This window comes from Coenobita brevimanus, chromosome 22, assembly GCF_032717465.1.
Source record: "Coenobita brevimanus isolate Jiangsu-jjx chromosome 22, ASM3271746v2, whole genome shotgun sequence".
Lineage (NCBI taxonomy): Eukaryota > Metazoa > Arthropoda > Malacostraca > Decapoda > Coenobitidae > Coenobita > Coenobita brevimanus.
The window spans coordinates 40200592-40228494 of NC_136975.1; the positions used below are offsets into that span (position 1 = coordinate 40200592).

The 27903-nt window shown below is 42.1% G+C and overlaps 2 protein-coding genes across 2 annotated transcripts; one reads left to right on the plus strand and one right to left on the minus strand.

Annotated features, from left to right (window-relative positions):
* Positions 1–1031: 1031 nt before the first annotated feature.
* On the minus strand, positions 1032–10385 carry LOC145392475 (uncharacterized). Its single transcript, XM_080266871.1, has 3 exons — positions 10370–10385; positions 2264–3077; positions 1032–1479 (listed from the first exon to the last, which is right to left on the minus strand). The coding sequence occupies exons 1-3, from the start codon at positions 10383–10385 to the stop codon at positions 1032–1034; spliced, it is 1278 nt and encodes a 425-aa protein (XP_080122997.1).
* Positions 10386–10408: 23 nt separating this feature from the next.
* LOC145392477 (nose resistant to fluoxetine protein 6-like) lies at positions 10409–27717 on the plus strand. The gene is made up of 18 exons (XM_080266872.1): positions 10409–10614; positions 11223–11383; positions 11857–12028; positions 12777–12963; positions 13581–13687; positions 14783–14874; positions 15940–16048; positions 16415–16499; positions 17577–17737; positions 18411–18573; positions 19170–19263; positions 19639–19732; positions 20839–20974; positions 21377–21572; positions 22452–22594; positions 23131–23242; positions 27196–27264; positions 27689–27717. Exons 1-18 carry the CDS (start codon positions 10409–10411, stop codon positions 27715–27717), a joined length of 2316 nt encoding a protein of 771 aa, XP_080122998.1.
* The last annotated feature ends 186 nt before the right edge of the window (positions 27718–27903 follow it).

The following is a 27903-nucleotide window of genomic DNA, read 5'->3' on the forward strand; positions in this document are numbered from 1 at the left end:
AGGAAGCCTTCTGAGCCAACGACAATGCTAAAGCCTTAGAGAGAGAGAGAGAGAGAGAGAGAATCATCAATTGTACTAAATGTCGCGTTTTTATACACGTTACGGCATAAGGATTTACAATCATATCAGAAGAAAGGATATAATCACTACAGAAAATCAGACCAATTTAGTTTCGCCTGTTACAAATTTCACGTAATATGACTCAGCTTGGTTGCTAATCTCTTCACCACGATGACACCTTTTTTTATTTTTAATTATTTTTTTAACCGCCAGACGGTTTTCTATATTTTACGAGAGCCATTTCGAGTTGGAGAGGTTAGCTATGGCCTTCCTTAACCTCTGCCCTTCATCAGAGCTCCCTGAAGTCGAGCGAAAGCGTCTGGTGGTACGCTGATTATGAAGGGATTTGGGGACCATACACTATTAAAGATAACCCACAGCACTGTGCTGTATTATATTATCTCGATGGCTGTTTTGTCAATAGTGTACTCCTTAAGTAAGTTGACGTTTTTTCTTGTTTGATTTTTCTACCTCTAGACAACATAATTTACCTAGAGAGAGGTTTCTTGAAGTGGGGGAGGGGGGGTTAAATACAGATTACATTAACTCCCTCCGCCAGCAGATCGCACTCCTAGACTGAATGAAATTGTCTAATGTTAGCAAGAATGATAAAAAAAAAGGGCGCTCTTGTAAGAACACGAGTCCTTCATCTGATAAAGAATTGAATAACTTGAGCCCTACCACAGATAAAACTGGTATCCTAAACAGTGTTGGTTTGGTTGAAGCTGATGCTAGTGTGTTTTGCAGTTGAGGTTCTATGTGTCCCTTAGTCGTCCTCCATGCCCCCTAGTCGTCTTCCATGCCTCCTAACCACCCTCCCTGCACCCTAGTCGCCCTTCATGCCCCCTCCCCCTCCCCACTTGCCTTCCATGTCACCCAGTTATCTCCCATGCCTCCCAGTCGTTCTCACCGCTCCCAGTGCGTACTCCATTCCTGAAGTCGTCCTCCATACTTGTTCGTCCTGCATGCCCCTATTCGTCCTTCATGGAATCATACAAACCCAGGAACCTGGAGCGAAACATCGTGTTATTGTTCATCTTCTCAGTGGTCTTCTGACGGGTCTCCTCGATCAGCTTGGGTATGTCCTCCTCCTTCATGTTATCCATATCAGGCACTTCGCTTTTATCGCTAAGGATGACATAGATAATCATTGTGCCGAAGAGTATACCATATTCCTCCCTATCTTTGAACTCCTGAGTAAGCTCGTGCAGGGTGAAAGGTACGGCCATGTCAGCTGCCTCCAGTACGGCTGAGAAGGTTTTGTGGTAGGTGGAGAGGAAGTGGTGGAGGTTGGTCATTCTGGTGTCACCATTGAGGCTGGTGAACAACAGGTAGGCCAAGTCAGTGGCCGGGGAGGCAACTCGACACACCTGAAGGTCCACCAGCATCACCTCTTCGGGCTCACCTGCGCTGTTGTACCTGCCGAGAGAGTGACATCATCACAAATCCTCCTCCTCCTCTGTCTCACCAATGCTGTTCTACCTCTAAGGAGAGTTACATATCAACATCATCGTCACTCTCATCACCATGCATCATTTCCTGTGCCTCACCTATGCTGGTTTCCCAATGGAAGATGCTTTATTGAAAGCAGTCAACCTGACCTTCTTGTGCCAGGAACAGCCCTTATTTTATTTATTTATTTATTTATTTATTTATATATATAGGAAGGCGGTGCCAAAGGCTAGACGCTGCAAGGTTGTTACTTCCAAGAAAGAACAAAAGGCCAGATTCAAGATACTCGAGTCTGAACTGACACATGGCACTGCTACATCCCATTAACATTTTGTGTCTACAGTTCATTTGTCACATACAATATACAGCATTTGTATGATTCCTCTCATAATGCAGCATACTAATAGTTCATGCAAGGGAGGATGGGTAGGACAATTTAAGGAGGATGGAAGGGTTAGGGAGGTTATGTAAGGTATTTTGGTATATGAAATATTCAAGCATTGTAAAAATCGCCCGGACCTTAAACCCAGAGCGATAGCAACATGATACATCTTACAGTACATGGAGTGTAAATCATGGGATAGATTCACTAAAAATACAAGAAGAAATATCGTATGCTAGAAATAGATATCTACGCTACATCTTTTAAAACATGTATCATGGACACTGACACACGTAAAAGAAAGCCCATTGACAGTTATAAAGAATATGTCGGTCACATGCACGAACATAACAAAAAGTTGCCACAAACCTGAAAAGCGTATTGTTGTTCCAGCAGTCCCCATGACACAGAACTTCGAATGGCGATTTTCTCTGTAATTGTGCTTCGAGCACATCTGACGTGTTTTCCTTAGCACTTGCTATCCACTCTTCCGCCTTCTTGTGCCCACCAGCCATCATCATCAACTCCAGTGAAAGGGACAAGCTGCCATCAAACATACTTTTGACAAAATCTCTTCCATTTGGCACAAAAGTGGTCCAGTCTGGCTTAAGGAAAGGATGTTTGTCAGCCAAGTCCTGAGGTGTTTTTGCCTGCAGGAGGAGTGAGGCGGCATGCAGCCTTGCCAGTTCCTGTACCACCAGGAGTGTGTGTGCCACGTCCATGCCTTTCTTACGATCATACATCCGGAACCCTCGAGGCGCTAAGTCCTCAAGAAACACCAGCTCGTGAGGACTGTCTAGGTCTGATGAGAGGAACTTGGGCATCCTCAGTGCACTCATACCACAGGCCTTCAGTTCAGATGACAGCGCCTGTGCTAATTCACTGTAAAATCCGGCCTCCTTCTTAAACAGTGTGCCGACAAACTCTGCAAAGCCAAATATACCTCGTTTAGGGTTGATCTTGACGATGCTTGAGGTGGTGTCCTGGTGGCCATTGAGGGAGTAGTTAATGTTGAGCCTGGTGACAACGGTGGCATAGTTGTCCCCTTTGTCAGTGAAGTCGTGTGTGTGCCAGGTCAGCAACTCAGCTTCCTCGCCCTTATCTACCCTTAGTACCTCCCGCACGTGAGCATCGCAGATCACGCTGCTTGTATCCAGTGCCTTAGATTCCCCAGGGGAGGCCACTGCAAAACAGCAATTAAGTTTTTAGGAGAAGAAATATGCTGCGCTGCTATTGAAGTGCTTCATCAGTACTGAAAAATAAGAAATATTGTAGAGCATACTGCATTCCTTGTTTAGTGGATAATTCTTGTTACAATAAAGGAAATAGTGCTGTGTTAACTCGGCTCTGCCAGGGAATGTATGGGTGCGTTTTGGCTTTTTCCACCACGGTTTGAGACGTGATAGTTCCAGTTTTTACCGGAGAGGTTGCCCCACTCTCCTTTCTAAGTTTTCAGGTCGTGTCACCCGCCCTTCGTCTCCTTCAAGCATTCAGAGATGCAACATGTCTGTGTGTACTGACTGCGTTGATATACTAACAGTATCAGCAGTATTAGAGGGACTGTGGGTTAAGAAATACATGAGGAGTGGATAAAGCAAGAATATGTGTAGAACTTTGTGGCAATCTTATAAATGTTAATCTCTAACTTCCAACTTATGCTTTTAACGATGATACAAAATAAGTGTTATATTGAGTGCGGCCATTATGTAATACTTTTATAGCACTTTGCCGTATATATATAGGTTTCGTGTGAAGTGGAACTACTTGAAACTATTCAGTGAAGTTATCTGTGACAGTTAGATTATTGTTGCACGATTATTATGCACACAGTGGTTGTATAACAAAATTAGTCAGTCGTGCTTGGAGCAGTTTCAGCCAACAGCGGGAAAGTCAAATGTTCCGAATACGCATGTACATATAAGTGCGTTTTGTTCTTATTCATTGTGATACATTCTACCTTTTTGTAAAGCTGGAGGTAGTTTTTCAAAGACCTGAGAAATCCCCAAATGGAACATACCGGTAAGTACCTGACTCTTACTTTCTGTTGTTTACGGATTAACTCAGTGGCGAAGTTGTTAGTAGTCTTACATAGGAGTGTGTCCGCAAGGGTGCCATGGTTGAATTTTTTTTTTTTTTTTTCCTTTTTTACGTGGCGTAGGGTGACTTCCTGTGGCCTAAATGATCAAGATGAGAGTAGCCTAGTATGCCCTGGGTCCTCAGTGGCATCCATGTGGAGTGCTAATAGGCTGATACCTTATGTTAATTGCTTCCAGAATCAATTTTCTTATTCAGTTTTATTTTTACTTTGTTTTTATCCACTTTTTTTTCCTAATTGTGGCTCAAAGTTTACTATACTTATTAGGGTGATGGAGTTAAATTCTTTATTGTGTTTTTCTGTTTTATCTCATCACAATTTCTCTCTCCTCTCTTAACCCCTTAATCTGAGGAGGAGTAGAACTAAACCGACAACTTAGATTCTTGGGCCGTAGTTATGAGGTAAGAATGAGTCTCCTTGGTTTCTAGTTATATTTATCCTCCAGTCTGACTACAGTTGGCCATCAGTTGAGCTGTAGGGAATTAGGAATCTTCGTCAGGTTAGAACAAACGCTTTAGTCACCCCTTCCTAGGTCAGAAAAAGGTTACATATGATTTTTTTTTTTTTTTTTTTTTAGAACTGCCAGTCTTAGTCCTTTCAGTCCGGTGACGTGTATTTTCACTTTTTTCTTGCCTTTGAAGGAATATTTAATTCACCTTGAAAGATTTTTTAGACTGGAGAAGTTGGGTATATATAGCATACATTTTCTCTTACTATAATGGCGCTATCCCAGACTGAAGAAAATCGTCTGGAAGCAGATACTAATATGCCCCAAGGTATCAATGTAATTTTTTTTTCCCCATGCACCTTTCTCTGCTTGGCCTTCAGGGACACTTCCTCTGAGTGTTGGGGGTTGTACTGAATGGTAAATAAAGAACCTGAATTAAAAAAAAAAAAAAAGGTTAATTTAGAAACACGTCCCCAGACTGAAGTGGCTAACCTTCTTTACTCTGACGCCGGTGCTGGAAAGGGACGCCATCACGTGGTGGCACTGATATAACACCGGGTGGTTCCACTGTCCGGTTATGCATACATCTCTTAGTTTCCTTCCTACCCCCTGAAAAAAAAAAAAATGAGGGGGAGGGGAACTGTGGACAAAAGAGAGCACCTTCAGCCTGCAGTCCGCTGGGACCATATTCAAGCGAGCAGGCGTTGCAGCTTGACCACATTCGCATTGATCTGGACCAGATATTTTTCTCGTGCAGCGGTAATTAGAAAGACTGCGCTGGGGTTCTCCATCCTTTTCATTGCACTTCATCATGACTAGCTTCTTATTCCAGTGTTAATCTATTGTTCCAACTCTCGAATTGGGATAGAGAGAGGTCAGTTTTAGGCCAGGTTTGTGTAAAATGAGTGTACTACCACAAGTGGATGTGGTGTATAGAATTATAATTGAGATTAAAGTGATAATCATAAGTATTTTTCCTCGTGCGGCACCTAACTCGCTGTCACCCATACTCTCTGCTGCATTATATTCTCAAATCTTTCTTCAGCAACGTCCTCTCCTACGGAAAGCCTCAATGTGATTTAGTTTGTATCTGAGTGTGATGTATAGAAGGAATATTAAGAGATGGACATATTACCAGGGGTGTCTTTCCCTCGCACGGCACGTAACTCGCTGTCACTTTCAGTCCCGGTCACTTGATATTCTCTGACCTTTCAACAGAGTCCTCCTCCTACAGAAAGCTTCAATATGACCTAACTTGTATCTGAATGCGATGTATAGAGGGTATATTAGAGCGTGAGATATTAATACAGGTGTTTTTTTCCTCTTACGGCACTTCATTCACTGCTGCTCTCAAGTTCATTCGCTCTGTATTCTCTAACCTTTACCAGCGTGCCGCTAGTACTGAGAGTGTTAATGTTACTTTTTACTGCAGGTGATGTTTCGAGGTAATATTAGAGCTGGAGTTATTAACAGGGGTGACTTTCCCTCTTACGGCACCTAATAACCTCCCCTAAACTCTTACTCAAGATTTCCCCCTTATCAGCGTCGTCCTGATACTGAGAGTGTTAATGTTACTTACTTTTTACTGCAGGTGATGTTTGGATGAAATGTCAGAGCTGGAGATATTAAAAAGGGTGACTTTCCCTCTTACGACACCTAACTCACTGTCTCCTACACTCTGCATCCTCTATGATGTACCCTTATCAGTACCGATATCCTCTTATGGTAACAGTAGTTGTGTTATCGTAAAACATAACGCTAAGTACACATAGCCAAACATGGTCATGAGAATTTTATCTTGTATGAACCCAATGAAGCAGGGTGTCGCCCCCTCTCTCTCTCTCTCTCTCTCTCTCTCTCTCTCTCTCACACACACACAGCTATATTGTATCTACTCCGTATACAAAATTCTCCGTTCCTGCCTCATTTTGTTTTTGTGTAAGTGATGTGTGAATTTGAGTTTTGTGTTAGTACAGTTATTATTATATTATGTCTGTCTTACGGCCTTGAATGGGAGTTGAATTAAGAAAGAAAGAGAGAGTTGCATATAGACACACACACATGCAAAGAGATGGACAGACACAGACACAAACGCAGATAGGCAGGCAAAGGCAACGACGCACACAATCAGTCAGCCAGCCATTGTCATCCAAGTCCCAAAAGTCAGTGTACATCAGGAACTTGCAGGTCATCATGATTTTACTCTTCAACATGGTACGGCTGTATTACACAGAGTTCAGCATGATGCCATCTAATTATACAGCATAGTCCGTATACAGAGGCTCTTATTAAACTCGCCCGGCGGTGACTTGTGTGTTGTAGGGACGGCCCGATCCGCAGGTGTTAGGAACGCTGACAGTTTGACTCATTCATGACATTAATCATCCGTGCAATAAAGGAACGTAATATAATCAGCCATGCAATAAAGGAACGTAACATGCTGACATCATAAATCTTGAAAATGATGCAGGGTAGACACTGGTAATGCTGACAGAGCCGTCCTTGCAACACACGAGAATTGATATGCATAATATATGGACCATCCTTTAGACATACTGTCCACTGACAGACGGTTTTATTCATCGTAACCCCATGAATCCGGATGACGTTATTTACCAAACAATTTTACTCAGCTTAGGAAAGACCTCGTAATGGCGGTGTTTATTCATGCCATATCTAACCCCTCCAGTTCTAAAGGCTGTCTTAGGCTAATTAAAATCGTCAGGAGATGGCAAGAATGATATGAAAAAGATATCATTGAACTCATTTGGTTAAGAAGTTCCTGGAAGTGACGAACTTTAGAAATGTAAATTTAGGTAAATCTGGTATATGTGTAGTGTACATACGAGAGAGAGAGAGAGAGAGAGAGAGAGAGAGTGTGTGTGTGTGTGTGTGTGTGTGTGTGTGTGTGTGTGTGTGTGTGTGTGACTATGTTAACAGCAGTATTTTATCAGTCTTTTTCACGATGACAAGTAAACTTTCTCCCAAAGACGTGATTAATGATAATGATAGCAGCACAGATAAGCTGGTCTCTCGTTTGTGCGTATATGGTCAACGGTCGTGGTGCCGTGCAAGGCCTTGGTGCCGTGGATTCGAGCCCCTTCACTACGCGAGGTACAATCAAATGCAAAAGTTCGCTCCCCTTTCCTACATGTCTTTAATTGCTGGATACTCACGGGCTTAAATGTAGCGGCCTAGAGTGCATACCTTCATCCTTCTGTGGGTGATAATATATACCTGTTGTCCACTACGTCTCATTCAGGCATCAGTGAATCTAGTTTTAAGGCAGGCAGGAGAGGCGAACGAATTTTTGTAGTTGATTGTACTTGCTAAGATTAATAAAACGTCTGGTAGTAGGAAGATTATTATTTTGATTATATTCTTAAAAGTATCTCAAGCACTGTATAGGCGAAGTTGTAATTAAACAGATTTATGTTTTGGTTATGTAAAAAAAGAAAAAAAAAAAAGTCATATAACACTGTATAGGTGGAGCCGAATTTTAACACGCCTTCATAACTATAACGCGAATCGATCTGTAAATAAATGAATGTTTGTGGGATCGGTGATTTGAGTGCAGTTTATTTTAAGGTTTCCCACAAGAAGAAGAAGAAAGACAAGCTTAGGTTCTTCTCATTTACCCAGTTTCTCAGAGGGTTAGCTTCTTAATCCGATCTCTCTCTCTCTCTCTCTCTCTCTCTCTCTCTCTCTCTCTCTCGATTCTTGCTACCTCCAGACAATTTTAATGGCTTTCGAGAAACTTGTAGCGGCGGGTTTAGAAACAGCCTCTCCTTAGCAGTCATATTCTTCTTCCACGGGTAAAAAAAAAAAAAAAAAAAAAATGACCAGGGATAAGGGACTGAGTAGCGAGGCTGCCAGTGATCGAGCAGCATGAAGAACCGCCATTAGGTGACCAAGGCCGATGCATTCAAGCATGTTGGACCGTTTATAAACGAAACAAAACGAAAATAGCGAAAATAATATGGAAACCTACATCATGAGACTGACAAGGTTAAAGAAGTATCGAGTGAGAGGATGTGCTTGGCCCTGAGAGGCACTTACATTAGTTATTCCTTATGATAGTAATTCCTTATCTTATCCATAGTTATGATTACCAAGTGTAGTATTACCAAGGCCACTCAGGGAAAAGCGACTGGTCACCCTTGTCTCGGGTACCTACGCTCCTTATGATTATGATGATGAAAGCGATGTTGATAATAATGGCGATGGTGATGATGATGATGATGATGGTGATACTTGATGATGAGATAATGATGATGATGATCGTAAGTTTCTAGGCATCAGGACTCACGTTTCACAGCATCAGGATCTTAGTTTTAACACTGGCTTCTCAACTCAGCTGAGGAAAATCGTCCGGTTTTAGTAAGAGAAGAATATTAATGTTGCTTCACGTTAACTTGGCCCAGATTTTCGTCCTTTTGCAGTTTATTTCACGTACCTCTCTATCAGAACAAGACAATGTTACGGTTCTGCATGCTTTTAATAGAATTTTTTCGTGACTAGCATCCTATCCCAGTGTTAGTCCACTGGTACAACTCGGCACTGGAGATGGAGAGGTGGTAATTGACTGGAGAGGTGGTAATTGACTGGGGAGTTGGTGATTTACTGGGGAGTTGGTGATTTACTGGGGAGGTGGTGATTTACTGGAGAGGTGGCAATTGACTGGGGAGGTGGTGATTTACTGGAGAGGTGGTAATTGACTGGAGAGGTGGTGATTTACTGGAGAGGTGTTGATTTACTGGAGAGGTGGTAATTGACTGGGGAGGTGGTAATTGACTGGAGAGGTGGTAATTGACTGGAGAGGTGGTAATTGACTGAAGAGGTGGCAACTGACTGGGGAGGTGGCAATTGACTGGGGAGGTGGTGATTTACTGGAGAGGTGGTAATTTACTGGAGAGGTGGTGATTTGCTGGAGAGGTGGTAATTTACTGGAGAGGTGGTGATTTACTGGAGAGGTGGTGATTTACCTGGGAGGTGGTGATTTACTGGGGAGGTGGTGATTTACTGGTACAACTCAGACTGGAGGTGGAAGGGTGGTAATTTTCGACCAGGTTAGAGTAAAAAGGGTAATGAGACGATTAATGGCGGCAGTATTAACACCCTCAGGCTCGTATCACCTGAATAAAAATCGCCTGACGTCAGTAGAAATAAAATACTAGAGTTGTCCCGACCACGAGAAGGCCAAGGGGGAGGCGGTGATGCATTGGTTAGCATGACAATCTGCGAACTTAAAAAAAAAAAATAATAATAATCGTGCCGATCAGACTCTTGGCCAAGGTTTGTTTCCTCCCGTGTTCTCGTTCAGTCAGCACTTCAGTTAGGGACCTGGATGTATCGCCCGCCTATTTGTATTCTCGGACAGCTGGGACTTAAAATAACCTGGTTGCCTGAATGACTCCTGTAGAAGTGATGGAGCCTGGTTGTTTATTTTATTTGTGTCAAGTATATGTAGCCTCGCCCCAGGCCTTCATAACCCTGAGAGTTCGATAAAGGACTGCATGAGAGAGAGAGTGAACAGGTCCCACCACCGACCCCTAAAGGACTGCACTGGTATCTGGTGCATAGAGTGATTCTTCATCGTTTTAACTTTCTGCTTCCTTTGAGGCTCAGGGAGTGAGATTTGAGTCACGTAACGCCTACAGCAGTAACCTTTGTGCCAGTAGATTGCCTTCCCTCTATCACCGACCCATCAGCTTATCAAACACATGTGACCAGGTAGAGAGAGGGAAGATAGGGCGCTAATGCAGCTGATACTTGCATCACTGACCTGTGTCGCATAGGTTATTTATCCGTTATCACCGTGGCCATCAGAGTATCCTGAGAGAGAGAATAATCAAGCAGTCAGCGAGCCCAAGCTTCGGTGATAAACTTCGATAGTGACAACCGTGGGAGACAGACCCTTTCTGGAACCAACCACACCCCAGTGTCATAGTGCGAGTAGGTGGTGGCAGAGATGGCACTGTGGCAGTGTCAGGTGTTGGCAGCCATACTGTTGTCACTCTTCTTGGTGGCAGGGGCTTGGGAGGCAGAGGAAGGGGGAATTTGGGTGGATTCTGAAGCGTATCTGTTGGAGTTTCAAGACTGGGTAGGAAGTACATCCCAGAGAGGCTTGGAGAACTTGCCTAGGCTTCTGCTGGATAAGGATGAGGAAGAGAATATGTGAGTAAAAGAGAGAGAGAGAGACTCCTTCCATCAATATAGCGTCTTTATTTAGGAACTCGATTGTTGTTTTCATTTCTTTCTCAGGTCGTGGATTGACGTGTACCTATTAATTGATATCTCCTTCAGACGATTTTATTTCTTCTTGCTGCCCTCAGACGATTTTATTTTCCTCTTGGTACCCTCAGACGATTTATTTCCCCTCATGCTACCCTCAGACGATTTTTCCCATGGTATCTCCAGACGATTTTATTTCCTCGCATCCCCACATCTGTCGCTCTTCACTCAGCCATCTCTTATTACTCGAGCCTCAGACGGTTTTATTTCTCTCACAGATCCATTTATTCCGTATTTCATGTCACTCGGACGATTTTTTTCCCTCTCAGGTCCTGTGATGACGTGTACCTGTTATTCCTTTGGTCTTCAGACGATTTTTTCCCCTCAAGTTGTATGTTCATGTCACCTTCAGACGATTTTTCTCCCTCAGGTTGTATGCTTATGTCACCTGCAGACCATATTTTCATTCAGGTTGTAAGTTCTTGCCACCTTCAGACGATTTTCTCAGGTATATTCCCGCCACCTTCAGTACGATTTTTCTCCCCTCTCAGGTTGTGGGATGATATTTTCTCCGTGTACCTGCCCTCCGTGGACCCCAACGTGACGCAGAGCGAGGAGTGCAGTGCCGCCGTGGAGAAAATACGGAGGGTGTATGACAAGTTAGGCGTCTTGGCTACCGTGCTCGCGAAAGGACATCTATGGCCTCTGCAGTGTGAGTTTTGAGAGAGAGAGAGAGAGTGTGTTCCTCCCTTATTTCCGTACCCAATCCCTAACTCATTCCCCAGCCTCACTCCCCTACATCGTACTCTCCCTCACCCCATCTCTGCCTCACACCACACCCTTGTCTCACTACCATTCCTCTTTCCTCCCTCTCTGCATGTCTTCCTCACCCCATTTCTGCTCTTTCCTCCTTCCTCTCTACCTCTCTCCCTCAACCCATCCCTGCCTCACCCCATGTTCCTGGCTCACCACTATACCTATCTTCCTCCTTCACCACCTCTTTTCCTCACACCATCCCGACTCTCTCTTCCTCCCTACCTCTCTTTTTTTCACCCCATCCCTGCTCTCTCTTTCTTCTTCTCTACCTTTCTTCCTTACACCATCTTTACTGTCTCTTCCTCCCTATCCACCTCTCGTCCCCATCGACCTCTCCTCCTCACCTCGTCCCTGCGTCGCCCCCTGCAGTACCGGACTCGTGGGGCAAGCTCCCTGACGGCCTCCTCTACGGCAACATCCACCCCTGGGGCATGCAGGAGGAGTGTACCGCCCTGGACGTGGACGAGGAGGTGCACTCTCTCATCGGCAGGCCACTCTTCAACGTCACCTTCAGGGGTCGCTACTGCCTCGTGACCTACGGGTGAGCACAGAACACGGGTGAGCACGAAATATAGAACACAATGCACGGGCCATCACAAAACACGGATGAGCATAGAACACGGGTGAACAAAGTATAGATGAGAACAGAACACTGAACACAAAGCACGAGCGAACGCAGAACACGGGTGACTCAAAAATTCGCATTATCACTGGGCAAGGGAGCTCCGTAACACCTCTCTCTTACCAATTTATTCCTGCACATGCCACGGTAGCATCATCTTGTATGCTGAATATACTGTGTTGACGTTAAAAAGATATAACCAACATACAAGAGAAAATTGATGTGGTGGATGGAAAATAGATCGCTAAGGAAAAGATGCTAGTTCTCGTCTCTATAGCCCGTTTTCTATGAGGCTTGGTAGCAAATAAGTATGCCTTACTAGCTTATTTCCATTGAATGTTATTTATACAAGAGAACAGCAATAGTATGTGCCAAAATATTGAACAGGAGTTTGCTAGAGATCGAGCAGCCTGAAGGGCCGCCATTAGGTGACCAAGGCCGACGCATGCATGTTGGAGCCTTTATAAACGATACGAAACGCTACGATACGAATAGACAGGATGATCCACAAATAACACTCTACTGGCCTTCGTTAACCCCCTTCAGTACTGTGGACGTTTATAAAGTTGAATAAAATCTTCAGGAATTGGCAAGAATAATAATAAAAAAAAAAAAAAAATTCATTGGAGTGAACAGGCTAAACCAAAATTAATTCTCTCACCGGCAGGAGGTACGAGGAAAACAGCACGTCGGTGAGGGATGACGACCGTGAGATCCCCAACAGCGCCTCCGTCAGCTTTGATATACTTCCTCCCTCTGTCAGGTCTGGTATGCTCATGGCCTACCCCAACACCCCGGCTATCCTCTCCTACGGCACCTGCATCCCCAACGACTGCACCCTTCAGCACTTACGGGTACTTTATTTTATCTCTTAACCGTATTGTAGGTAACACAGATGGCTTCGTGACACCTTTTAAGCGATTTATTGTGCATGTTTCACCTTAACTTAAACCTAACATTTTGCCTTCACAAGCTTGATCAGTGGATATAAAGAGTGCGTTATGTAGTGTGGAATCACGGGTCTGAAATGGGAATCCTGAGACATAACACTAATGTTCAGGTTATGTGAACAGTTTAAGCTTTTTCTCCCCTGGTTAACAGTCATGCTAAGGTCTTGCCCTTAAAATGCAGTTTTTTTTTTTTTTTTTAAGCGGAGTACGTCTTAAGAATTTGTGCATACCCTGAACATTGTTTTGAAGGATTGTGTCACACCTCTGGCCTGCCATATCTCCGTTCCATCTCTCCCCTCCATCTCGTCACGTTCCCTCATATCCTATCCGTCATCATCATCACGACCATCCTCTCCTCTTTTCACTTATCCTCCTCTCTTCTCCATCATGATCATCATCATCAGGTCCCCTTCTCTTCCCATCCCTTCCGTTCTCATTCTCCTCTTCCTCGTCCTCTCTTCTGTTCTCCTTTCTGTTCATGCTCTTGTTCATCATCATCATTATCTACTCTCTCCCTACAGCGCAGCCTCAACCACGTCCTTCACCCCCTAGGGAAGGACGCCACGTACCTTAATTGCCATGAACTCGACGAAGCCATCACCCTCAACGCCGGGGACATCGCCTACATGTGAGAGACCCAGCATGCACAGTTTGATTCTTGCAGTTAGTCCAGGCACATAAATCATGGTCTAAGCCAAGCAATTCAATCTTAGCAGTCATCATCTAGTTGTGGCATTTAGGTTAATTTCACCAGTCAAAGTTTAATCCCAGCAGTCAGTCTAATTGGTTTAAAAAAAAAAAAAAAGTAAATCATGTACACGTAAGAAATTATGGCTACATTTTACGACCTTTCCTTAATGCCTTATTTTGTCTGGTATACTTTGGTTTTCTCTTCTTTGGAATTTATGGGGTTTTAGTGCCGATAAATATTCCATAAACATCATACCAGAGAACTTTTACGGATCATATAGAGAACTACTTACGGACCATATAACGAAAATTTAATGGGTCATGTAACGAAATTTTTAGACCATATAGCGAAAATTTTACCGACCATATAACAAAAATTTTACGTACCTTATAGCGTAATTTTCACGGACCATATAACGAAATTTTAAGGACCATTTAACGAAATATATATGGATCATATCGATTTTTTTTTACGAATCATACAATGATTTTTTTTTACTGACCATATAGCGAAATTTTTACTTATTATATAACAAAGTAAAACAACGAAAGGAAAAGGTTCTAGGAAGCCCGTATCCTAATTGTCTTTGGAGATGTCGTAACTCCTGTTCTTGGCGATTTATTCTGCATAGTACACATCAGTATCTTGTTCTATACTTATGTTAACCATTTCGATATTAAGACAAAAAAGAAAAAAAAAAACATAATAGACAAAATTAAGATGTGGTATGCAGGATTAGTCGCTAAGGAGAAGACGCTACGAATACAATACTGCATTAAGGTCCATAGTGTCGCTTATAGAGGCTCCCTAGTCCCTAGCACCTCTTCCCTAGCGATTTATTGTTGGATATGCCGGGTAAATATTCTTTTGTACATTATTTATCCAGTGTGGCGATATTAGAAGGATTTATGTGACACAGGGGAGGACAGTAAGGCATAATGAGCAAAATAAATCACTTTGGAAAAGGTGTTTGGTAGCTTCCTTACCCGACTAAAGTACGGGCCCAAGTCTTATTCCTCCGTACTTCCCCAGCACGGTCCTGTCCATCCTCGGCCTGCTGTTGCTCTCCTCCTCCGTGCTGGACATTGGCATCAACTACTGGCATAAACAGCAGCTGAGGAAGGGTAGGAGGCTCTGATTTTTCTTTTTTTTTTTTTTTTTTTTTTTTTTTTTTAAGCTGGCATCAAGACCAGCTTAGGAAATGTTGGGCTGTTTTATTGATTGTTTTTTTTTTTTTGTGTGTGGTTTTTTTTTATCATTCTAATGCCATCAACAGCAGCTTGGAAGAGGTGAGAGGTTGTTTATATATATATATATATATATATATATATATATATATATATATATATATATATATATATAGGCTATATAACCAGTATCAACTGTAGCTCTGGAAAGTTTAAACTGCAGGTACCTTTCTCGTGTTGTTTTTTAGCAGTGTACCGTTTTTTTGCTCTAAAAGTGGAATTAATGACAGTGACAAGTACTTGTTCACGTAAAATCCCATAAACCAGCCATTAATCACAAACTCCCATAAACCAGACATTAGTCATTTAGAATCCCATAATGCCATGCATTCCTTACTTAAAATCCCATAAAACCATGCATTCCTTATTTAAAATCCCCCCAAAACATGCATTCCTTATTTAAAATCCCACAGAACCACGCATCGATCACTTAACATCCCATAAAACCAGGCATTCTAAACATATAGTCTTATAAAATCTTGCATTTCTCAGACGTAAAGCCACTTTAAAAAAAAAAAAAAAAAAAAACAGGCAATCCTCGCATATTACTAAAAAAAAACAGTGCCTTAACAAGACGTTCCTCACTCAAAAATAACTTAAACCGTGTGACAGCATGAATAGATAAGAAATGGCGGATTCTAAAGGTCAAGTGATAGTTATTTCCCTTCAGTTATCAGGATTGTCACATTTTTACTCTTTATTTATTTATTGTTTTTCTCATTATCTCTTGCTTTCTTTCTTTCTTTCCTTCCGTCTGCCCTTCTTTCCCTCTTTCCTTCTCTCTTTCCTACCTTCTATGCTTTCTTACCTTCCTTCGTTTCATTTTTTTCTTTGTCTCATTTTGTTTTTTTTGTCATTCCTTTTTCCCGCCCTCCCTCCATCCATCCATCCATCCTCCTTTCTGAAACAATAATTACTAAACTTCACCTCCATTCTGTCCAGGTCCTCTCCGCTTCCTCCTCGTCTTCTCCGCCTACACCAACCTGCAGAGGGTATTTCACATTAACCTGAAGGAGAGTCCGGAAGTTGTCTCCTGTTTGCATGGGATGAGGTAGGTGGAGGGAAGGAAGGTAGGGATGTATTCTCTCTCTCTCTCTCTCTCTCTTGTCTATTGGTTACTTTGTCATTTCAACACACATGACTACCACTGTCCCACACCAGCACACTGAGCCGTCCCCGCAACACGTAAGGTTACCAAGTTTACGAATCACCCTGTATTTCAGTCTGTTTTCTTGTTCACTCAGTTTGAAATTCAGAGTAGTGAAAATATGATGTCATTGTTGTTGATGATGATGATGATGATGATAACTAACAATACACCGTCTCCCTCTCCCTCCACCCATGCATCCACACCCACCCACCCACACCCATCCGCACACACACACTCGTACACCCATCAACACACCCATACCCACAGAGTTCTTTCGATGGTGTGGGTGGTATGGTGTCACTCGTACAATTTCCAGGCCGCCGTCACCAACAACCTCGTACACTTCGTTGAGGTACGTCACTTTAGGGCAGGTGGGGTTAGCAGAGGTTAGAGATTTGCTGAGGTTAGGTTAGGTTAGTTCAGGTTAGGTGAGGTGAGGTTGGATTAAATGAGATTAGCTAAGGGAAGGTTAGGTAAGGTGAGATTAATTGAGGTGAGGTTAAGCTAGGTAAGGTCAAATAACATGAGGTGAGGTTATGCTAGGTTAGGTCTAATAACGTGAGGTGAGGTGAGGTTAGGATAGGTGAGATTAGGTTACGTGTCAGATAAGGTACAGTCAGATACAAAAGTTCGTTTGCTTCAGCCTTTCTCATCATTGGATTCATTGATGCTGGAATTTATCGTTGTGATCGAAAGATGTATGTTGTCACCCACAGGTACGCCTCATCCAAGTGTCTGTCAATCCATCAGAGAAAAGGAGGCAGGGGAAGCGAACGAACTTTACATGAGCAAATTTGAAGTTAGGGAAGATCGGGCTAGGTTAAGTCAAGTAAGATTAAGTTACATTAGATTATCATGAGTTTGGTCATTTTTTATTGTGCTATTTTTAACGTTAGATTAGGTTAGGTCTGGCTAAGTGAAATCAGATGGCCGGTATATATCAAAGTGTATTGAGCAACGTTAGATCTGACTGTGGCTGCTTACAATGGGTTAAGTAGAGTTAATATTGGTTAACGTGGATGAGGTTAATTTAGGTTTAAGGTTGGGTTTGGTTAAAGTAGATCAGATTATGTTAGTTTCGTATTAAGTTAGGTTTGGTTAGGTTAAAATCAGTCCTTCAACATATATTTCAGTATCATTTATATCTACGGTCCTCCAAATTTCCAGTTGCAATAAACCTTGAATCATCTCGCTCTGACCTCAAGATCTTTTTAGTAGTATCTGTCAAGTAGTATACCTCAAGATCTGTATAGTAGTATCCCTCAAGTAGTATACCTCAAGATCTATATAGTAGTATCTCTCAAGTAGTATACCTCAAGATCTGTATAGTAGTATCTCTGAAGTAGTATACCTTAAGATCTGTATAGTAGTATCTTTCAAGTAGTATACCTCAAGATCTGTATAGTATATGTATCCACGTAACCTGCAGATGTCCAAGGATGTGGTGGACCAGACAGTAATGAACGGGTCCTTCTGCGTCGACACCTTCTTCTTCATTAGTGGCCTCCTGGTGGCCTACGGGAGCCTTAGGGAACATCAGAGGGCTGGGCGAGTTAATTGGATCATGTTCTACGTCCATCGGGTTCTCAGGTGTGTGTGTGTGTGTGTGTGTGTGTGTGTGTGTGTGTGTGTGTGTGTGAATCTGTCTATTTATATCTATGTGTCCATCAACCCGTGTTTTCTGTTTCTGATATGTGTTTGGCAAAATACGTATCTGCAATATTGATATCCACTCAGCGATATTCGTCGAGCGATATATTGTAAACAAATAACGGGGTGATGTGGAGCCCTGTGTGGTGCCCCTGGTAACTGGGTGAAGAGAAGCAAATGCAGCATCCATCCAGGAGCCAAACTTCCACATTTCTCCCCGCGCCTCATTGTGGTGAAGCACTGTCTGCCGCAAGAGAACATTGGTTCAGTGCACGGGACGACTGCTTGCCTACGGTTAATACCGGTAGGTCTGCTCGGCCAAACAGACCAGAGTTACTCAACAACAGCAGCCTAACGGTAGTTACCAATATGTCTGTCTTAGTAGAAAATAGACTCTTGTAATATGATGTCTTAATTATTTTTTTTATATGTCTAGGTACAAGAACATAGATGTCCTGTACTGTCTTCTTACCTTTGCCCAGATTAATATCCTTTTGCACCTTATTTCAGGTAGGTCATTGCCAGAAAAATACAACAATCCTGCTGTGCTTCTTATCTGTAGCACTTCTGACTAGCATCGCGTATTAGATACATATTATCCACCTCTCCACAGACTAACGCCGGCCATCCTACTGACAGTGGCTGCCATGGCCACAATCGCTCGGTTCGTCATGGGTGGCCCCGCGTCAGGAATGGTGGAACTCGGCTACGGAACTTACTGCAGGGAACACTGGTGGGTCGACCCGTTATTTGTCGGCAATTTCGTCCACCCAGCGGTACGTCCTTTTTATGGTTAAGTACTAAATGTGTGAGTGTGTGTGTGTGTGTGTGTGTGTGTGTGTGTGTGTGTGTGTGTGTGTGTGTGTGTGTTTTAAGAATATAATTTACCAGGTTTCAGAAATTAATAAACGGCAATTCAGTAATTATAGCTAGTTACCTTAACCCCGGTAGATAATTAAGTACTAACTGTCTAGGTATTGTTTATCAGAGTATAGTTTGCCAGGTCGCAGTATTTGAAAACGGCACCTCAGAAGTTATCATCCAGTTACCAAAACTTCAGTAGTATGCTAGTTAGTGCAAACCATGATTAGAAGTAAAAGAGTTAATCACTTAGAATAAAATCATATCTTTAGAGATTTAGCATGGATACCGTAACGTTTTATAATGTCTTGCCAGTCACTTTGATATTTTCACGTATTGTTATACATATTGAACTAATTTTAATTTCATCTCAGCTTTAATCCTTTGTATTCCATTGCTTTAAACTCCTTTTTACTCATCGACTTTGAATTCCTTTGTATGTTTCGTTTAGGCATCATCCATTACTCTTTACGTCTTTGAATTCCACTGAAATGTTTTGTACTCCACCCAGTGCCTGCCTCAGTGCTGGTACACGGCGGTGGATAGTCAGTTGTACCTGGTGATGCCCCTCGTGCTGTACCCACTGCAGCGCTGGCCAAAGAAAGGTGAGGCAGGGGTGAGGTAGGGTGAGACGGGGGTGGGGTGGTAGGCAGGAATGGTAGTGGAGAAGGTAGAATGTTGAGAGGATGATAGAATGTTGGGATAAAGATAAAATATTGAGAGGAAGATAATTTTGGGAGGAAATGTTGGGAACAAGATAGAATGTTGGGAGGAAATGTTGAGAGCAAGATTGAATGTTGACAGGAAGGTAGAAATGTTGGGAGGAGATGTTGAGAGGAAGATAGGATGTTGAGAGGAAGCTAGAATGTTGAGAGGAAGATAGACTGTCATTGCTGCCGTAGTTATCACCACCACCACCATCATCATCATCATCAGTTATCATCATCATCATCATCATCATCATTATCACTGTCCCTCAGGTTTGATATGGCTGGGATTGGTAACTGTCCTGTCCTGCGCCATCCCTGCCATCATCATAGGCGTGTACCACCAACCTGCCGACCTCTTCCTTGCGTGAGTTGACCCTACCACATCTTTACCTAACACAGGGAGATTTATTCACCCGGGAGAAATTTTAGCATTGGGAGAGTAAGAAAAAAATAGATTGATTAATACAAATAATGCTATGGACTCAACTTTGGTCATTAGTCAAGCAAATGCGCGTCCACACCAGATGCTCGTTGACGCGGGCGGGAGTTCAGGATCACGATAACCCTTTAAAGTTCTCGCGTGAACCTACAACTTGTATGGATCACAGTGATACAAAAACACCCGCCCTCGTCCACATGGATTCGGTGTGGACGCAACCTTACAAAGGGTGATATTACTCCACTGAGAGAAATTGTAACAGTCAGAAGATTAAAAACCGTATAGACTCTCCTTTCTCTTTCCTAAACTCTAGTCTTGTCGGTAAAGGAGGCTGCTTAGCATATCTTCTGTCCCAGTTTATTTCTACTGCTGGTACATTCTCTTGGAGGTATGAAAGGGGTTGGACGGATGGACAGTACTGTATACGTCGATATGGATAGTATTCGTTGATAATAATAAGACAAGTATAACATGCACGAGAATGGAAGAATGTAGTATGCTAAATATACCATGAAGGAAGAAGTGAGGAGAGAAATAACATGTAAGAGAACTGATACATACAAAGAAAGGAAAACATGAACGAATGTGGACAAGTGTAGTATGCAAAATATATATAGAGAGTTGTAAGTTGATGGGAATACGACCTTATACTACTGGTTCATTTTTGTTAGACTGCCTTCTCACGTGCGGAGCCCCGACCCCGTTTAAGTTGAATAAAATCTGGTCATAACAAGAATAAACTTTAAATACATCACCGGCTTCAAAGGGTTATTGAAAGGCGTAAATCTCTCTCTCTCTCTTTCTCTCTCTCTCTCATATATATATATATATATATATATATATATATATATATATATATCAGGCTGTGTTTGTCTTTCTCACTTTGTTTGTTTACCCATCTAGTATCTGTATATCCATCCATCAGTCTCTTTCTATAATTATCGTCCAATCTCTCTACCTGTACCTGGTAGTGTGTTTGTCTGTATCTCCTGCAATTATCTCCTAACCAAGTACTGCCGTCCGTCCCCCAGAAAGCCGGAGGTGACCCCCGAGGAGTGGGTGGACACGTACAGCACGCCATGGTGCCGCGCCTCCGCCTACCTCGTGGGAGTCTGGGCCGGGTGGATCCTGTTTACGGTCAAGGGAAAGACTGTAAAGCTTAGGAAGGTGGGTGGTGCTGGTGCTGTTTCTTTATTCATCATCGTCATCGTCTCTGTAGTCGCTTTTGCCATCGTCTTCATTATAGTCATTGTCGTCATGCTAATCATCATCTTCATAATCTTCATCATAATCACCTTCAGCATCGTCTTCATCTTTTATAGTCGCCATTTTATCGTCATCATCTTGATCTTCATCCTAGGCATCTTCATCACCATCATCATCATTATCATCATCATCATCAGTACGTACAGCATGCTTTGGTTTGTACACATCGGCCCTCATGGTGGGCGTGTGAATAGGATGGACTCTCTTTCCTCTCAGGGAATAGTGAAAATTATTACTACATCATCATAGTCCAAGTTGAAAGGAAAAGAGTAGAGGTCCCCCACAACGTCTTCTTCTCAACAGTGGCAGTGGGCGTTGGGGTGGGTGTTATCGACTGCTGTGGCCTTGGCGGTAATCTACGGGGTTGCCAACTACAATACTTTCGACCACCGTGACCTCCTGCCGCCAGAGGTCAGCATTATCTACGGCGGGTTGTCGCGGGCTTCCTACGCGGTCTCACTCCTCTGGATCGTCTTCGCCTGTCACACCGGACATGGAGGTGAGTGCAGGCCAGGTAGGAAGGTAATTGTAGAGAAAAGTTGGAGTTAATTTGAAGGAGAATGCAGGCCAGGTAGAAAGGAAAGTGTAGAGAAAGGTTGGAGTTAATTTGAAGATGACAGCAGACCAGGTAGAAAGGTAATTGTAGAGGAAAGTTGAAGTTAATTTTGAAGTGAGCGCCAGCCAGGTAGAAAGGTAATTGTAGGGAAAGATGGAGTTAAGTGTGTGGTTAATACAGAAGAATGATAGACTGTTATAAAGTTAAATTTGAAGGTCAAGTGAGACAGTTACGAAAATGTAGAAGAAAGTTAGAGGCCATTATGAGGTTAAGGAAGAGGATATGTAGAGATAATTGCCAGGTTAATGTAAAGGAATGGCAGAGTTAATTATTTTATTACTGTAGAAGAAAGGCAAAGATGATAATGTTCCCAATAAAAGTCCTACTGTGTCTACTTCTCTGTATGACTTTCGGAAAGTATTATTATTATTAGTAGTAGTGGTAGTAGTAGTAAAAAGTAGTAGTCAATCAATCAATCAGTCATCTTTATTTCGTATTTAACATGCATATGACCAGTAAGAGGGACAACAGCCTAGCATTCTTACCAATAAAATCATATCCACTAATGTATCATTTAAAAAAAAAAGTAAAATTCTATTATGTAGTAATAGTAGTAGTAGTAGTAGTTAGTATTCGTCTTCCTAATCGTTGGAATGGTATGAGTAGTAGGAGTAATAGCAGTAGTGGTTTAGTAGTAGTTGTAGTGGTAGTAGTAGTAGCTAGTGTTCGTCTTCCTAATCATGTCGTTATTTGATTCTCCTTTTGCTCTTTCATCATCATCTCCCTCTTCTTTGTACCCCTCATCTTTGCTCCATCCCACAGGTCCCATCAACTCGATCCTTTCTCATCCTTGCTGGCAGCCCCTTAGTCGCCTCACCTACTGCCTCTTCCTCACCACCATCCCCATCCAGATTATCTACATGGGTGTCATCTATACCCCTCTCTACATCAGCCATATAAACAAGGTATTTTACGCAGCGCCTTTGTGTTTGGATGTTAAGAGGTGATTCTGTGGTAATGAAAGGTGTGTGTGTGTGTGTGTGTGTGTGTGTGTGTGTGTGTGTGTGTGTGTGTAACTTTCATACACACACACGAACATACATTACATGGGTTCTAAGAGTGTGCCTTTGATAATAAAACTTACTATGGACCCCTCAGTATGGTGTAAGAGATATATCTGAAAGTGTGGAAGTAGACACCGTAGACTTTTGACTGATTTAGCAGGGGGATGATTGAGGGGGGGGGGTCTTGTGGGCAGGTGCAGGATGGGTAGGTTAGCTTAAAAATAAAGTTGACATGGTGGGAGAGGTGAGTGGGTGGTGGTGGACAGATGGAGTGGGTGGACAGGCAGTGGGTGGGATAGACAGATGAGTTGCATGAGAGTGGGCAGAGTGCTGGGGATAGATAGATGGAGTGGATGGGAGTGGGCAGATGGAATGGGAAGATTTCGAGGGCAAACACATCTCCACTACTATTTTTTTTCTCCTCGTTTCCCCTTCAGTTTATCGAGTCCTGTGGCTACCTTTTCATCGGGGGTCTGGTTGCTGTGCCTCTCACCCTCATGGTCGAAGTTCCCATCCTGAACCTCGAGAAATTGATCTTTAAGCGTCCTGGTAAGTCTAGGAGAATGAGTGAGGTCTTATGTTAGCTCAAAAAATCGTTTGGTTTATGGCAAATATAAATCAACAAATAAAGTAATAAAAATAATAGAATAAAATAAAGTAATAAAAATTAAATACTTAAATATAATGATAACAACAACAGTAATAATAATAATGATCATCATCATCATCATCCGGACCTCCTTTCCCACCCTTGGGCAGGGTGAGAAGTAGCAACGTCCAGACAGCCCAAGTTTGCCCAGTTTAATGGACCACGCATCCATTCACTCATCATTTAAGCCCCCGGAATCCTGGTTCTATAATAGTAATAATAAAAAATAATAATAATAATAATAATAGTAATAATAATAATAATAATTATCGGTGGAATTTCTTGATCGTCGCCTACAGGTCGAGCCATGGAGGAGGTGAAGGGCGCCGCCAAAAATTGAAGAGAAAAAAAATCGAATGCCACTGCCAGCGAGCACCCCCGTCATTACCAGAACATCATGCGTTCGAGGGGTGGGACTTTGAACTTATTTACAGAGTATAACATCCATGAAGTTTACACAAAGCAATTTTGTTTTTGTTTTGCCATGTATCGTATCTTTGATATTCAGGGCGACTATAAATATACTGTTAATAGATGTAATAACTAAATAAATAAAGAACAAGCGGTGCCAAGGCACAGCAAACCCGTCCCCGGCAGTCATTTTAATGCTGACTTATAAACACAACAGGATACCTAGTCAGAGATGACTCATATCAATTTTCGAGTAAATCTGGTGAAAATTGACGATTTTATGCCCATCTGTAATTTTAGGGCTCACCCACATGACACTGATCCCCCTACCGCTAATAGGGGGGTGACCCCCCCTCTGTTGTAATTATACATGTTGTAGGATGCAGATTTGAAAGATGCTCCTTTAGGGTTTGGTTTCATGTCGATATGACGATTTTGAAAGGAGTTGAAAAAACTATTTTTGTTTACATTTTTAAAAACATTTTTTGGGCCTGCAGCCTAGGCCTTGGCCGAATTTGGCCCCAAATTTAATCAGGTGGTCAGAACGCCATAGCCCATCATCCCTGTAATTTTAATCAAAATCACACCAGTAGTTTCGCGTAAAGTTGTTAACAGACAGATAGACAGGCACAGACAATCAAACAAGCAAATAAACAAACCGAGTGAAAACAATACCCGTCCCCGAGCCCTTCTGGTGCGGAGACGGATAATAAAACAAGTACTGAAAAACGGTTATTGAAATGACACATTATTTTTAACTTCGTTTTAAATGGAAAAGAAAAGTAGAAGTACGGAGAGAGAGAGAGAGAGAGAGAGAGAGCATGCGTGAGTGAGAAGTGAGAGCGGGGAGTGTAGAGGTAAGATCGTCATCCCTGTATGTAGTATACGTTACGCTACCTGATCACCCGCCAGCTAGGCCATGGTAAGTGAACACCTCAAATTTCGCTTTGGATACTTCGCAGCACCATTTCCTTAGCGATTTATTCTGCACATTTCGCTTTGAGGATTTCGCAGCGCCTCCTCCTTAGCTATTTGTTCTGCACATTTCGCTTTGAGGATTTCGCGACACCTCCTCCTTAACGATTATTCTGGACATTACACCCTAGTATCCTCTCTTTTGTTACTGATGAAAAGTATGAATATAATGAAGCAGTTCAAGAGACTATTGTTTATTCACTTTAACGTAGCGGAGATTTGCGTCTTTTGGCAACTTATTTCCTGTACCTTTGAGCCAGAGACAAACAGTACTATACAGCCTTTCCATAGCGCTTCTTCGTGACTAGCATCGTATTCTAGGGTTAATCTCGTCTTTCAACCTAGTGGCCTATTCAAGATGGAGAGACGATAATATTGTGGCTAGTTAAGGCGAACAGAATATAACGTACAGTCAACCAAAAATATATCATGGTTGTGAAAAGAAGCGAGTTTGGCAGACGCACAAGGCTATTAAACTGTTGCCTCAAAAAATTCACCACTCAGTATATGACCTTTGGGCGATTGCAAGTCCTAATAATAACCAAAGACAATATTTGCGCCTATAATGACAGGGTGTCCTCTGTATCACAATGCTTGATTCATGTTTCAGAATGATGCGTGCAGTAAGGTGACCGATACTTTTAGGGGCTGGCTGTACAAAAGAATGTTAACATTTTATATATATTAACTACAGGTTGAACAATATCGTACATTTTGTCAGCCATCGTGAGCGGAAGAACTTAACACAGATGAGGGTGCTTCACGGTACAGTGTTATGTAATCTGTCGTTAAAACAGGTACAATTTCTCAGCCATCGTGACAGGAAGAGCCCCACACAGACGAGAATGTGAAATTATAATACGCAAAATAAATCTATAAGGAAGAAGTGCTACGGAGTCTCCTATAGAATACGGGCTTTTTAATTTGTTTCTTTTTCTTACTTTCTTTTTTATTAATTCAGCAACTAAAGGTTCAAGTTAACGCTTTATTAATTTACTTTGACCCCTTCTGATTGATGACATTTTTTAAGTTTATTCTTGCTGCCATGATATATATATATATATATATATATATATATATATATATATATATATATATATATATATATATTTATATTTATATATATATATATATATATATATATATATATATATATATATATATATATATATTTCATTTTCAGCGTGGAAGTGATTTTTCGAGTTGTAAGGGTTAGAGAGAGTCTTCATTAATCTACTAACTTACAGATGTTTCTCATTAACTAAATTAAATCGTCTGAAGGTAGAAAAAATAATAAAAAGTAATCACGTCCTCATAGTTCTTGATCGTCATTTGAATTGCAGGAGAGACGGAGATAATTCAAAAGAGTGGCCAGACATCGCCTTAGTCCCCTTCGCCACTACAGCTGAATAAAATCGTCTGGGAATGGCCGGAATATTGTGAAAAATACGTTTTCGTGGTGAAAAGGTTAATGGGACTCCTCGTAGTGAAGGGGATGGAGAATAAGTAGACTGGAGTGTGATAGGGGAAGTTTTATTACGGTGACCTTGCCCTTCTCTCTCTATCCCTCTCCCTCTCTGCTTTTTTTCTTTTTTCCCCCCCTTTTTAACACCTTCGTCCTCATTATCGCTCCGCCATTAACCTGTCACTGATACCGATCTTCCTCCTCCTCCTCCTCCTCCTCCTCTCTTTTCTTTTCCTCTCCCTCGTCCTCTTCCACCTTGCAAGTAGATTCACAAACCTACGGTCAAATTCCAGTTGCTTGTATTAACAGTTTTTGCAGGAAAGGAAAGAAGAAAGCAAAATCTTCCCATGTCTCTTGTTCCTCATGCAATTGACATATATCTTAAATACAAGAACGTATTGTAAATTATAGTGTGACTCAGGATGTCAGAGCCACGGAAAACCCTTTCAAGTATGTCATGACGTCACATCCGATGATAATGTGGGATTGCGTGGAGGTTAATACGCGAGACTAACCTTTTCGTTACAGCGTCTCCACTAAGCATAATTAAAAAAAAAAAAAAATCCCTTGGCGGAATCAAGAGTGAAGAAATCGTCAAGGTTAAGTGAGATTATTACTAACCTGTTCACTACGATGTCTCCCGTAAGCTTAGAAAAAAATAATAGTTTGGTTAAATCAAAAATATATGAATAAGTCATTGTGCTGAGGGGTTAAAACATTTTCCAGTCCTGTGCTGGGATGGGTAATGATGCCTAAGTTCCCGGGCGCCAGGCGCCATTTAGGTTAAGAGAGCTTCAGACTTTTGAGATTTTGGGCAGTCCTACATTTGTTCCCATCCTGTAGTGCTCCTATTCAGTTATTTTATTTTGTCCTCCCTCGTCTTTTCTCCTTGGTTGTCTCACATGTTGTCAGTGATAAAGCTGAACTCTTTGCATAGACTTTTAGGCTTCTTCTAACTCTATCCTGAATGGTTCCCTATTTCTCTGTTTCTTACTTTTCCAGTCAAACCTTCCATGAGCTTGACTGTTCTCACCATGTTGGCTAAGCATCAGGTCATAGTTAAACATCAAGGTACGCACTCACCAATATCATAGATGCAGTAAGCAAGAATTAGCGGCATTAGTAACTTCAGTAACTTAATGATCACCCTCTCCAACGCTATAAGAGTGGTTGATGGTAGAGTTAAAAAGAACCATGTCACCCACTCAATGGTTACCGCGTTCTCCTCCCGATCTACATGTGTCCTGTATCTGGGGTTTGAAACTCGTGCCATAGCGGATATTAAAGTGGATGAAAGTAGTATAACCATTCGTATATACGCTTGCATGTGCTGGGACCCTGTCATTACGTCCCTGTGACATACAGAACCTAACACAACACACCTTTCATGTAGGCTATACTGATGTAAATACAAATACCCCCCTCCCTTTGGTTTGTACTTGGCCAGCGTGAGTGAGGGTTAATTCTGGTTGTGATTTCCCTCCTCCCCCCACAGGAGGTCTGATCCTGCAGTGGCCCACCTAACATGCAGTCATATGAAATGCCAACGTTTTCAGCCTGAGGATGTAATTTTCATCATATTCTTGCTGCCACCTGGAGAGCATCCTGTTAGTGAAGGGGTTATTAAAGTCTGTAGCTTACCTGGTTTGAAAATATCTTGAACTAAGAGTAAAATGAGAGAAAAAAACAAAACAAAAAAGGCAGCATCGT